This window comes from Chrysemys picta, chromosome 1 (genome assembly GCF_011386835.1).
Source record: "Chrysemys picta bellii isolate R12L10 chromosome 1, ASM1138683v2, whole genome shotgun sequence".
Classification (NCBI taxonomy): domain Eukaryota; kingdom Metazoa; phylum Chordata; order Testudines; family Emydidae; genus Chrysemys; species Chrysemys picta.
Window position 1 is genome coordinate 244,133,110 of NC_088791.1, and position 13,517 is coordinate 244,146,626.

Genomic DNA, 13,517 nt, shown 5'->3' on the forward strand with positions numbered 1-13,517 from the left:
AATACTGTAGCTTTAATGAATCTGTCTCCCAGTCTTGTGCGCAGCCAGGACAATAGGGAGGTCTGTTTAAACAAAAAAAACTACTGGCTTTCAGCCTATTAATTAGAATTAGTGATTTATTTTTAAGTCTACATCTGCAGTGCTTGCTGCATCTGTCAGTATGACTCATGCTTCGGTAGATTTGACTGGGCGGATGGAGTTTAAGTGTCTCGGGGTGAAAAATCTGTGTTAGTACGATAGACCTGTCACTGCACAAATAATGTTGATAGATGCTTGTAATTCTTATACACAATTCCTTAACCACATAATTGGATAGAAAAAAACTGAAAGGGTTGCTGTTAAGTCTGAGGTGTTTCTCTGTTTAAACTAGTAGGATTCAAGGGAAGCTACTTAAGTCTCTAAACAGATTTTTATGTTAAAAATGATATTTTTATCCATTGTTGAATTTGGCCTAACTGTAGGAAAAATCATTTGTTTTTCTGTTGATCTAGCTAGATCATTCTTCTGTATATCATAATCAGGAGGAAATGGGTATTCAGTATTAACAGATAATAAACATCACAAACCCACCTCAAAAGCTTAGTTACTACCAATTGTCTTATCCAGTTTTGGATTTGAGATTTTTGTTTGGAAAAAGTGGAGGAGTTGGGTGTGAGGTTTTCATTTTAATTAATTCAAAGAGCTGATTTAACGTGCATTGGAGAATACATGGTCTATAACTTCCTCACTGTTACCTTTGCTCATCCTTCTATCTGCCTCTTGTTTTATACAGTAAAAGCTGTTTTATCCGGCACTTCACCAACCAGAAAGCTGTATAAACCGGCATTTCTGATCTTCATTGAAAGTCCAGTTTATAGTCTGGTTGGCGTGGGGCTGGCAGGGGGTTGGGGTGTGGCAGGGGGTGTGGCGTGTGGGCTTAGGGAGGGAGTTTGGGTGTGGAGGAGGGGAGGGGGACTTGGGGCACGGGAAAGGGTGCAGGGTGCCAGATCTGTCGCTCATCTCGGGTGGCTCCCCACAAGCGGCGACCTGTCCGGGCTGTTTCTAGGCGGAAGCGCAGCAGGGCATTTAATATTAATGAAATAAATCAAAGTAGTATAGTGCCTAGAGATGTAGCTTAGTGCATACACACAGATGCAGCCTAACAAAGGCAAGTGTAGTCAACATTCAGGGTATGAAGTAAAAACAACTTGCTACTTTGAGATACCAATACTAACTCTTCTTATTTCCCCAGCCCCTTCTATGGAGAAGACTTTTACTGTGAAATTCCTCGGAGTTTTCGTCACCTGTCATTTTACATTTTTGATAGAGATGTTTTCCGAAGGGATTCCATCATAGGTATGTGTTTATAAAATGCTTATTTTCATTATAGTTGTAATCCTTCAGGATTTCCCATGTTCATCAAACTATAAGCAGCTATATGAATTCAGGTCTTAGAATGGGCAGTAATGATAGTGATTGATATACCTTTTTTTCTTTCGTGGTGTGTTTTTTCTCTCCTATATATTACATGCTATATAGGAGTCTAGGAAATACAAATAAATTGATGGGGAATGCAGATTATTACCGTTTAATCAAAATATACAGTAAGTATTACAGCATTATGTCAAAGTTAGCAGCATCATTTATAATCATGTGATTTTATGTAGGACTTTGGGATGTACCTGGCCTTTTGTGGACCCCTGCTGGAGTCTTACTATACTCCACCCCAGGAAGGAGCAGCAGAGATGGGTCCTCCCAGCTTGCCTAGAGAGGCCTTGTGGAAGCAGCCAATCCGAGCCCAGCAGGCTCAGATAAAAGCAACTGCAGGGCTTTAGCTGGTCAGTTCCTGGCTGGGACTAGAGGGGCAAGAAAGGGTGCTCTTCTCTGGCTAAAGGAGCTCAACTGGCTGGATTTACTAGACCTGGGAGTGAGAGGACCTGTCAAGTTTAACCCTAAGGTAATAGGTGAAGGTAAAAGGAGCAGTAGAGAAGAGGCCCAGGGAATGCAGCAGTATGCAAGGTCCCTAGGTTGGAACCTGGAGTTGTGGGTGACTCTCTGGGTTCCCCCACTGGCCACTAGAAAAGTGGCCTAAGTCCCAAGAAGGGGACAATGCTTCTTTAGAAGCCGGAATGAAGGGTGGGGCCTAGCGATGGGGCTGAAGACCCTGGTGAGGGCAGACAGTTTGTTTGACTTTCTCTGCCCTGGAAGGGGTTCATCCATTTTGACTGTGTGATTTGGCTGGAGGACTGAGCCACTGAAGGCCCACCTAGTGAGGTCAGCAACCTACCGGGGATGCCAGGAGGAGGAAAAAGATTACAGTACCATACCCACCCTCAAAGAGGCACTCAAGGTGAATGCTGCCATTACAGGCCTTTAATCTCAAAAAAATCCCCAAATACTTTAAAAAGTATCTGCATGTAGCATCACTAAAATACTACCACCTTTGGAGTAGGAGGCAATAGCTAATGGGTCACATAGTATAAGAGTGGTAGGGGAAGGAGAAATTTCACCCAGAACATCAGGGCAAACCCTTACTTGTGCAAAGTCCCATGAGATTTTTTCAAGTGTCCATGTACAGTAGACAAGACTCTACTTGTAGGGTCATGTTTGAAAACTTGACGTGTAGTAAACTCAGTAGCACTTAATTTATCTGCTTCAGGGCTTGTCTGTATGGCCTCTTAGTGCAAAGCAAACTGGAGCATTCTGCACCTGATTTAGTCTGACATGCACTAAGTGGCTGCATGGACCCTGCTGCCATTCACTAACAGTTCCATAGAGTTCTTTGATTTTTTCCTGTTTCAAACAAGTATAGGTCAAAGTGCCCTATGTTACTGTGCGGCAGCAGGGTCCACGTGGCAAGTGAGTGTCTGGGAGGTTAGTAGGGTTGCCAACCCTCCCGGTATCAGGCTATCTCAGAGATTTTAGGCCGCTAAAAGTCTGGCAGTGCAGAGGGGCTAAGGCAGGCTCCCTACCTGCCCTGGCTCTGCGCCACTCCCGGAAGCGGCCAGCACATCCCTGTGGCACCTGCCAGTGGGCAAGGGTCACCGCACTCTGCCCGCACCCCGAATGCCGACTCCACAGCTCCCATTGGCTGGGAATTGCAGCCAATGGGAGCTGCAGAGGCAGTGCCTGCAGGCAGGGGCTGTGCATGGAGCCCCCTGCTCCATGCCCCCACCTGCAGGGATATGCCGGCCACTTCTGGGAGCGGCGGGGGGCCATGGCAGGCAAGGAGCCTGCTTTAGCCTCGCTGTGCCACCGACCAGGAGCTACCTGAGGTAAGTGCTGCCCAGCCAGAGCCCACACCCCTTACGCCCTCCCATGTCCCACCCCCCTGCACCCAAACTCCTTCCCAGAGCTTGCACCCCCTCCTGCACCCAAACTCCTTCCCTCATCCCCTCCTGCAGCCCAATCCCTTGCCCCAGCCCAGAGTCTCCCCCCGGAGCCCGCACGCTTTTCCACACTCCAACCCTGTCCCCCAGAACTCAGCTCTTTCCAACACCCAAACTCTCTCCTAGAGCTTGCACCCCGCACCCTCTCCTACACCCCAATCCCCTGTCCCATGCTCAGCACGGAGCCCCCTCCCACACTCCGAACCCCTTGACCCCAGCCCAGAGCTCCTGCAACGGAACCCCCTGCCCAGCCCGGTGAAAGTGAGTGAGGTGTGGGGGAGAGCGAGCGATGGAGGGAGGGGAGAATGGAGTGAGTGGAGCGGGGCCTCAGGGAAGGGGCGGGGCAGCAAGTGTGTTTCGGTTTGTGTGATTAGACAGTTGGCAACCCTGGAGGTTAGTGTGCTGTAGGTTTACAGCCTGGCTGGCTGAGTGCTAACTGCCATCTAGACAATCAGTTAGAAGGATAACGAGCTTCCTCAAGCCTTCATGATGATGTTGAGGAGTGGGGGAGGAGATTTAAAACCCTTTCAATCAGTCATATAAATGTCAAAATGTATTTGTTTTAGGACAGGTTTTTTTTTTCCCCCAAACTTTTTTATTTGTGGACCCCTACAAAATTTCAAATGGAGGTGTGGACCCCTTTGGAAATCTTAGACATAGTCTTTGGACTCCCCGGGGGTCTGCAGACCACAGGTTGAGAACCACTGTAACGACAACCTTTCACAGATCTCTTGGACAATGTGGGCCCCCCGGTTGAAAACTACTGTTCTAGGAGCACAGACATTTTTCATTATCCTTACAACGTTACTTTTTATTTTTAAGTTTTAGATGGTTTGTTTTAATAGTCTTGATTCTTTTTTCAACAGTTTGACAAAATCATACATTATCTTTATTGTAAACAACAATGCTCCAGCTTAGTAAATCTGAAGTTCTCAATGGAGTGAATCTATCTAGCTATCCACACACTTCTTCTCAGTATAGTTATTTCAGCATGCAGTCACTGAATTCTTTTATTATTAAAAAAAAAAAAAAAGACCTCAAAACGGCACAGTTATGATTTGATATTTTACACAGGGTGCATTGATTTAAATCAAAGCAAATTAAATCACTGCATTTAATCATGATTTAAATCAGCAAGCAGGAAACATGGAGGCTGAGCGCATCGTGAAGTGGATATTTACAGTTATTTGAGTAGTTGCTTCCCAACCAGAGTCCTTAAAGGCAAAGTTAAGCCATGGGTGCTAATATTATAAAGGGTAGTCCTTTAACAGGCAACAAAAGGGCCCATCTTTTAAAATGACATTTGAAAGGTATAGATGATGATGATTTAGAGAGCACTTTGCGCTACATATAACTATAGTAAAAGATCCTACTTAAAGAGGTTTTTGGAGGCCAGCTTTCAGGATTATATCCCACTGAAAGAGATCACGGTTGGAATAGCTATTTTCTTTCTTTATAGACGAATTTGTCTTACCTTTTCTTTTCAGAAAAAAGATAGGGCACTATAGAGCTGGCTTGTTATATTCTGCAACCATGAGACCTTTCTTTTCCCAAAGCTGATGCAGAATTACTCATGTACATCCAATAAGTAGTAAACGTATTGAGAAAGAAATAAAGGGTGTCCTCTTCCATCCAGTGAGACCGATGGGTATATATCAGGCCAACAATGAAAATCACATTTTTGTTAGGTAACTTTGGACACTAAAATATAGTTCAATTATTGCTTAGAGCTTGTGAACTTGACTGTCTATTTCCTCTCTAAGAGGAGAGATTTGACATATTTTTGTTTTGGGGTTTTAGAGAGGGCTAAGTGCGTACATCCCAGAATGCTGAGAGGTGGGGTTTTTTAGGTGGTATGCTGTCAGAGTTCCTTTTGAATAAATAATATTTGATGGGGCTTTTATTTACTGTAATATTAATTGTCAAGGTGCTAGAGCTTTGAATAGGTGTCTCTTTTTATTCAAATTTGAAATATTTATATTTCTACCTTGGCCTGTTGTGACAGTGAATTCTCCAGCATCAAAGGTAGAAGTGTAACTTACACGTTGTGTAGCAGAGATGAAGTCTTGAGCCAGCAAAAACAAAAAGGAAAAAAGTCAGATATTTTCTTCCTATTTATAAGACATCTGTGAACAAAAACAAACCAGAAGGATAAACACTTATGCAGTAGACAAATTTTAGAGCAACAATGCAGTACATTTTTGGCACTGGCGGATGGAAGGGTCATAATGATAAACACATTTGTGGGTTTGCATGTTTCATTATTGTGTCTGCATTTTCCTGACACTAACTTGCTAAGTCATTCAGGATCTTGTTAGCTAAATTGATGATAAAGCTGTGAACAGCTGTGCCTTGGATGTATCTTGCATGCCAGGTGGAATGCAGCATGTAATAAAGACAGAAATGCAAGGCTTGATTGGTCTGAAACATGAAATGTTTCTATTTTTACATATATGTAATGTGTGTGTAAATGCACACAGTTTATTATGAAAATAAACTGGTTATGTCAAACTGTCCTTGGACATTGTGTATCCTTGCTTTGACTTGAGGGATGTTACCCTGGTATAACCTATTGGTTTTTAAAGCATGTTGAAATACTTTGAGTAGGAAACAGGTTTCAGAGTGGTAGCCGTGTTAGTCTGTATCAGCAAAAACAACGAGGAGTCCTTGTGGCACCTTAGAGACTAACAAATTTATTTGGGCATAAGCTTTCATGGGCTAGAATCCACTTCATCGGATCCATGAAGTGAAAAATACAGGAGCAAGTATAAATACATGAAAGGATGGCGGTTGCTTTACCAAGTGTGAGGTCAGTAGGAAAGATACGACTGCAAATTAAACTGATTCTGTTCTCATTAAGGTTTATTTTTTTTGTAAGAGAAACCAGAATAGCTTTTCTTCCCTTTAAAATAAAATAAGCTCTTTTCTCTCCCATTTCCATCATACACTCCTCAAAGAATTTGGATGAGAGTGATAAAGCAAAGAAGAAAATCAAGATGATTGTAATATATGGAACAATTGTCATCCAACTCTTCAAATAGGAAAAGGATTTGGGGGATTACACTTGGAAAAATCATTGAGACCAGTGCACCTCAGCAGTAATAAGTGAACCAGACAGGGCCGGCTCCAGGCACCAGCTGAGCAAGCAGGTACTTGGGGCGGCCAAGGGGAAGGGGTGGCACGTCGGGCTCTTCGGCAATTCGGCGGAGGGTCCCTGTCCCTCTCGGAGGGAAGGACCTGCCACCGAATTGCCGCCGAAAAAGAAAGTGGCGCGGTGGAGTTGCCGCCGATCACGATTTTTTGTTTGTGTTTTTTCCACCGCTTGGGGCGGCAAAAACCCTGGAGCCGGCCCTGGAACCAGATATGTCTGGGCACAGTGGCAGAAAGAGAGCAGTATCACTGTCTTAATACTCTGTGTAAGGAAATTGTAAATACACATTCTCCTTTGAGTGCCCTCTGCATATTCCCACTCATGGGATGCTCCAACTGGTGCAGCCTGAAAGGTAGAATTCTAGCTAGCAGTAGCTGTTGAAGCACTCATGCGCCTCCCTCTCCCCTCCCGGCAATGAAAGTGAAGAGTTCCAGGGTGGGGATATAAAAGGGGCATGATGCTGCAGCTGCCTCAGTTCCTTCTAACGGGAACCAGGTGAACAGTTTGTGTGAAGCTCAGGAATCCTTCTGGATGCATGATTAGATTTAGATCTTAGTTGGTAAGTATTTAAATGTTGTTAGTTAATATCTTAGTGATTGGTAATATAGTTAGTTACTTGGATGGAACCAAAGAAGAAATCCTTTTTCAAAAGATGTTTCTTGTCCGGTGCATTCCCTGCGTTGGATATGCATGCTAGATGCCAGGCATGTTTAAGTGAAGGACACTTGCCCTCCAAGTGTTCGGTATGCTCTATGTTTACAACGAGAGCAAAGACAGCCAGACAGAATAGGCTTCAAGCAATCCTGTTACAAAAACCACTGTCAACAAAACCATCTGGAACCAGGAAAGGACATGGTTCCAGAAGAGCCCACAGGCCTGCACCAGCGCTGGATGAGACTGCCAGTCAATCACGAATGCTGAAAAACCCAGAGTTAAAGATCAGAAAAAGAAACCTATGAAGGTGTCAGCCTTCTATGTTTAGAGCCATTCCTTTTAATAAAGACTTGACTGGCAAGACAAGTCTGAGTTTTCAGTCCTCAGTGGTGGTGTCTTCTTTTAGAAGAGCCAATCCTCAGGAGAAAAGCTCTTCTTAACAAAATATGTTTAAAAAGCTGAAAAGTGATATCTATCTTCACGGAAAGGTGAGGAAACATTCTTTCTTAGACCTGACACACTCCGATCCAGATGAGCCGATTCCAAAATTTAGGCTTGAGAAACTGATGAAATGAGGGAGTATTGAGGCACCAGAGGCTGGTAATAATGCGGCACCGCAGCAGATAGTCGCACAGGTTCACAGATTGGATCTATCCTCTGTTGGGCCATAGATCAAGAGAGCTATATTGATGGAACAAGAAGAGGTTTTACTACAGCAGACTCATATGTTTTTCTCTTGCAAGGAGAGATCATGTAGAGGAGTTCAGAATTTCTCCTCTCCTGCCACCACCTAAAACGCCTTTGAAGTCAAAGGAACAATTTCCTTTGTTCAGCAAAGGGTATTACTGTCTCCAGTTCTGTCTGAACCAAGAATTACCTCCAATTGGAGGAAGAATATAGATCGCAGAACAGTCCTGCAGAAGGTATATTATGAACAAAGATACCCATATGCTTCAGATCTGTTCGGGCAAAGATTTATATATATATTAAAAAATAGGATCTGAATACGAGTTTCTGGCCTGAATGGCAAACAACACCTTGGGTTTGATGGCTACACTGGCTTTCTCTGGCACCTTACCTTCTTATTCCCTATGTATGGGAATAGATTTTCTTTGATTCAATTCAGACAGGATTACAATTACCGGATCCAAAAGAACCTAGAAGTCCTTCTAAATCTCCTACAGCAGGGTGGGAATTTTTATCAGAAAAGGAGGAATTAATGGAGTTCAGGGAATCAGATCCAGACTCTGGAGGAATGACATCCCCAGAATGTAGGGGACAAGATAGCCTTGTCACCTTAAGATGATGTGGTGCCATTCCATGAGTTAGTGGAGTCTATGGCGAATACAATGGATATTCCCTCATTTACAATTGAGGAATCACCCCATCCCATTTTTGATATACTGGGAGCAGCTACTAGACCAGTGGTCCCCAAAATTTTCAGGGTTGCACACCCCCTTACCTCTGTCTGTGCGCGTCCCGTTCTCCCTCCCACCCCCCGGAGCCGGAGGTGGGGGAGACGCAGACTGAGTAAGGGGGCCAAGGCTGGGCACAGTGCTACGGTTGGGGGCCGAGGCTGGGGGCAGGGCTAGAGCAGAGTTGGGTGTGGAGTGGGGCTGGGTGGTGCTCCCTCTCCACTCCCTGTGGGGGCTGGCCTAAGCCCCACCAGGCCCCCCTCAAATGTTCCTCTGCACCCATATAGGGGGGGTGCACCCCAGTTAGGGGACATCTGTACTAGACCAAAGTTACACTTCCCTTATTGGAAGGGCTGTGCCCACCAGCAAAGACAATCTGGAACAATCCTCCATCTTCTCAGCCTGTATCAAAGAAGGCTGATAGGTTGTCCCACTTACCTTTGGACAGTTTGGCCATGTTCCACACCCACCTGACTCCCAATTCATTGGTTGTAGAAGTGGCTTTGCAAAGATCTAACAGTGCTCCACTACAATCCACTCCATCTGGTGAAGGGAAAAAACTAGATGTCATTGGCAGGAAAAGTTGTTCTTCTACCACTTTAGTCATGCATATTTCAAATTGAGTCTGTCATGGCAAGGTACCAGTACCCTCTGTGGGGGGGGGGGGGGGGAAATGTTATTTGTCAATACTTTACATGAAGATCTTAAGAGATTAGCAAATGCTCTACTTAAGGAAGGCTAGAACATTGCTAAATGCAAATGGAGAGCACCATTTGACTCTTCAGATGCTTTGGCTAGAGCAGAAGCTTCAGCCACCATTTTAAGAAGGCATGCATGGCTCAAATCAGTAGGCCTGCCTCATGAGATGAAAATTAGGATTGAAGACCTTCCTTTTGAAAGGGTCTATTTAGTGTACAAATAGACAAAACATTAGAAAAGATGAAAAATGTGATATCTACAACTAGATCTATGGGCTTCTTTACAATGAATAAGAGATCATCTCTAGCTTCAAATTTTAGATATCAAAGACAATATATGTCTTCTAGGTAGATTCCTCACTGATAACGGAGGAGGAATTATTATCCTCAGCCTCAGTATCATGCCTCTCAACAACAACAGCACAGGAAGAAGTCTTAAGTCTCGTAATAAGGGGAAGAATTCTACAACTTCTTCATCTGGGATTCCTACAAGGTCTCAGATGTGTGACATAAGGCTTTAGAGTTACAAACCAGCCCAGTTGGACATTGTTTACCCTCAGTTTGGGAATCACTTGTCTGAATTTTACCACAAATGGGAATTAATAACATCAGATAGATGGATCCTGGAAGTTATTGCATGCAGGTACACTATTCAGTTCAAGATGTTCCTCTGATGGGATCCCTGGGGGTGCAGCCTGGGACTGAGAGACCACTGTGCCCCCTTATCTCTCCAGCTTAGGCTGTCTCTCACAATGCTTTGCTAGTGACAAGCAGCAAACCCCTCCAGGTGCTGTTATCATTCAGCACAACAGCATGTAGAGCCCCACATCCAGCTAGATTGCACGAATGCTCCCAGAGCCACTCATGAATCACACAAAGAAAGGCACCAGCCGAATCCCCCCAGCTCCCAGCCTTGTACCTCAGGAGTATACTGTCTTGCACTGCTCAAGACCTGTTCTTGAGCAATGCAAGTTTATTAATTGGTTCACCACTTCATCAATGGAAAGTGGATATACACCAGCCTTTGTAAACCTGAGCAGATTTGCCAAACACTTCAGGAAGATTTACTGGTAAAGATAAACAGTAAAAGAAGTTTACTGATTACAAAAGATAGATTATAAGTGATAGGCAAAAAGTCAGAGTGGTTACCAAAAGAAAATATAAGCATACAGTCTAAACCTTAACCCTTATCACACTAGACAGTATTTAGATCAAGCAGTGTTCTCACCCCACTGGATCTTACAGTCCTTAATATACAGGTTTGTCTCATAAACCTGGTCCAGTCTCCTCTGTTGGAGTCTTCAGTCTTCTGAGTGTTCTTGTTGCTTGCAGCATAGGTGGGGGCAGGAGGAGGAAAGGCAAAGCATGGGGCCACTTTGTTCTATTTTATACTCTTAGTTCACGTGCTTGGAGAACACAAGTTCAGGCATGTCTGGGCATTGCTGAGTCACCAGGGAAGGTTGAGCAATTCCCCTGGTGTGGCCTTGTACAAGTGAGTCGTTGAATTGTAACTCCTTTGGAGGACAATGGCTGTTGATGGTTGTTTGACACCCGCCTGGGCATTGGTGATCTCCTGGTTCCTCGTTTCAGGGGATCTAATATCTGGGTGACTCCCCAACTCACAGCATATTTTAGTGACAACCATACAACAAATTCTCATAACTTCATATGCATTAATGATATACAATTTAGATAGAACAGTGGATTTGAACAGATCATAACCTTTCCCATGATACCTCACATGGCATGCTTTTATATGAAATAGCACAATTATATATAGTGTGACAAAGTTCCTCTATCTTGGTGGGTCCTGCGCTTATTGGCGGATTTTCTTGCCTCAGAGATTTACCATGTGGGTTGGGAAACAGCCCAGAGACCTTCCCCTCTGGAAGAACCCACAGTCCAGGTCAATTGGAAGGTTTGGGGGGAACCCGGGCCCGCCCTCTACTCTGGGTTCCAGCTCAGGGCCCTGTGGACTGCAGCTGTCTATAGTGCCTCCTGTAACAGCTGCATGACAGCTACAACTCCCTGGGCTACTTCCCCATGGCCTCCTCCAAACACCTTCCTTATTCTCACCACAGGACCTTCCTCCTGGTGTCTGATAACGCTTGTGCTCCTCAGTCCTCCAGCAGCACCCCTTCTCACTCTCAGCTCCTTGCGCCTCTTGCTCCCAGCTCCTCACACTTGCACCGCAAACTGAAGTGAGCTCCTTTTTAAAGCCCAGGTGCCCTGATTAGTCTGCCTTAATTGATTCTAGCAGTTTCTTCTTAATTGGTTCCAGGTGTCCTAATTAGCCTGCCTGCCTTAACTGGTTCTAGCAGGTTCCTGATTACTCTAGTGCAGCCCCTGCTCTGGTCACTCAGGGAACAGAAAACTACTCATCCAGTGACCAGTATATTTGCCCTCTACCAGACTCCTGTACCCCACTGGTCTGGGTCTGTCACATATCCTGTTCAACGCCAAGAGGTTGGGCAGCTTGGGACGCCAGACAGTGCACACGTGACAAGCCATCGGCGTTGCCATGACGGCTCCCTGCTCTGTGTTGCACACAGAACTGGAAAGGTTGGAGGGATAAGAACCATCTGGTCACCCTTGTGTTCTTCTCCTTGTTCCGCTGCATCCATTGAAGAGGGGCATAGTCAGTCACGAGGACAAATCTGCGCCCGAGCAGGTAATAGCGCAATGTTTCCATGGCCCATTTTACAGCGAGGCATTCTCTCTCCACCACTGCATATTTTTGTTCCCTTGGAAGGAGTTTCCAACTGAGGTATAGAATTGGGTGTTCCTCCTCCCCGACCATCTGTGATAGAACGGCCCCCAACCCTACTTCCGATGCATCCGTCTGCAGGATAAACTCCTTGGTGAAATCAGGGGCTATCGGTACGGGGTTATTTCAGAGGGCAGTCCGTAGGTCTGGGAATGCTTCCTCTGCTGCATCAGACCATCTCACCAGATCAGGTCCACGGGCTTTCACGAGGTCTGTCAGGGGGCTTGCCCTTGTGGCAAAGTGGGGGATAAATCGTCGGTAATACCCTACCAAACCTAGGAACGCCCGGACTTGTTTCTTGCGACTTGGTCGGGGCCAATTTTGGATGGCCTCTAACTTGTTCACTTGGGGTTTTACCAGATCTTTTCCCACAACGTAGCCAAGATATTTGGCCTCTGTAAACCCAACAGCGCACTTGGCAGGGTTTGCTGTAAGGCCAGCTCACCTGAAGGTATTGAGGACTGCTTCCACCTTCTCCAGGTGGGTTTCCCAGTCTGGGGTATGAATGACCACATCGTCCAAGTAGGCAGCAGCATAACTGTTATGCAGGCGTAATAGTTTGTCCATGAGGTGCTGGAAGGTAGCTGGGGCCCCATGTAGTCCAAAAGGAAGGACAGTATATTGAAAAAGACCCTCTGGTGTAGAGAACGCAGTCTTTTCCTTTGCGTCTTCTGCAAGGGGAATCTGCCAGTACCCCTTTGTCAAGTCTAAGGTAGTCAAGTACTGGGCATTACCCAGACGGTCCACTAGCTCATCTATGCGAGGTATGCGGTACGCATCGAACTGGGATACTTCGTTTAGTCGCCGGAAGTCGTCGCAAAATCTTGCGGTGCCATCAGGTTTGGGCAGCAGCATGATTGGGCTGGACCACTGACTGTGGGATTCTTCGATGGTCCTCAACTCCAGCATTTTTTTTACTTCTGCTTTTATTTCCTCCCTTTTTGTTGCTGGCACCCGCTAGGGCCTCATTGTTACTCTGGCCCAGGGTTCGTGACGATGTGGTGATATGTCTTGGTTGTTTGACCTGGTTTTGTCAAGAACACATCTTGGTTCGGGAAGATCATCTCAGACACCTCATTCTTCTGGTCTGGTGTTAAATCGGGAGACACTCTCACTTATTTGGAAGGCTTGTTTTCCTGGGTTAGGTCTTTTTGGACCGTTGTGCATGCCTCAACCACCTCATAGGGCCCCTGCCATTGGGCCAGAAGCTTGCTTTCTGCCGTGGATACCAACACCATAACCCGATCCCCTGGTTCGAACTGTCGCACTTTTGCCTGGCGATTGTAATGGGTTCGCTGGGCCTCCTGTGCCTTCTCCAAATGTTCCCATACAATAGGGGTAACCCGGGCTATCCGGTCTTGCATCTGCATTACATGCTCTATTATATTTCTCCCCTCATTGGGTTCCTCTTCCCAGATTTCTTTGGCAATATCTAGTATGCCACGGGGGTGATGCCCGTATAAT

General features: G+C 45.5%; 1 protein-coding gene and 1 long non-coding RNA gene across 3 annotated transcripts in view; one reads left to right on the top strand and one right to left on the bottom strand.

The window, feature by feature from the left end:
- RASA3 (RAS p21 protein activator 3) overlaps window positions 1-13,517 on the top strand; it is a 270,976-nt gene that overhangs the window by 143,673 nt on the left and 113,786 nt on the right. For both annotated transcript variants that reach the window (XM_005295914.5, XM_005295912.3), the window contains exon 3: window positions 1,232-1,335. In XM_005295914.5, the coding sequence (XP_005295971.1) occupies window positions 1,232-1,335 (104 nt within the window). The remainder of the gene's footprint in view (window positions 1-1,231; window positions 1,336-13,517) is intronic.
- LOC135980800 (uncharacterized) lies at window positions 7,729-10,637 on the bottom strand. Its single transcript, XR_010597701.1, has 3 exons — window positions 10,515-10,637; window positions 9,027-9,131; window positions 7,729-7,854 (listed from the first exon to the last, which is right to left on the bottom strand). It is a non-coding gene; the product is annotated as an uncharacterized LOC135980800 (long non-coding RNA).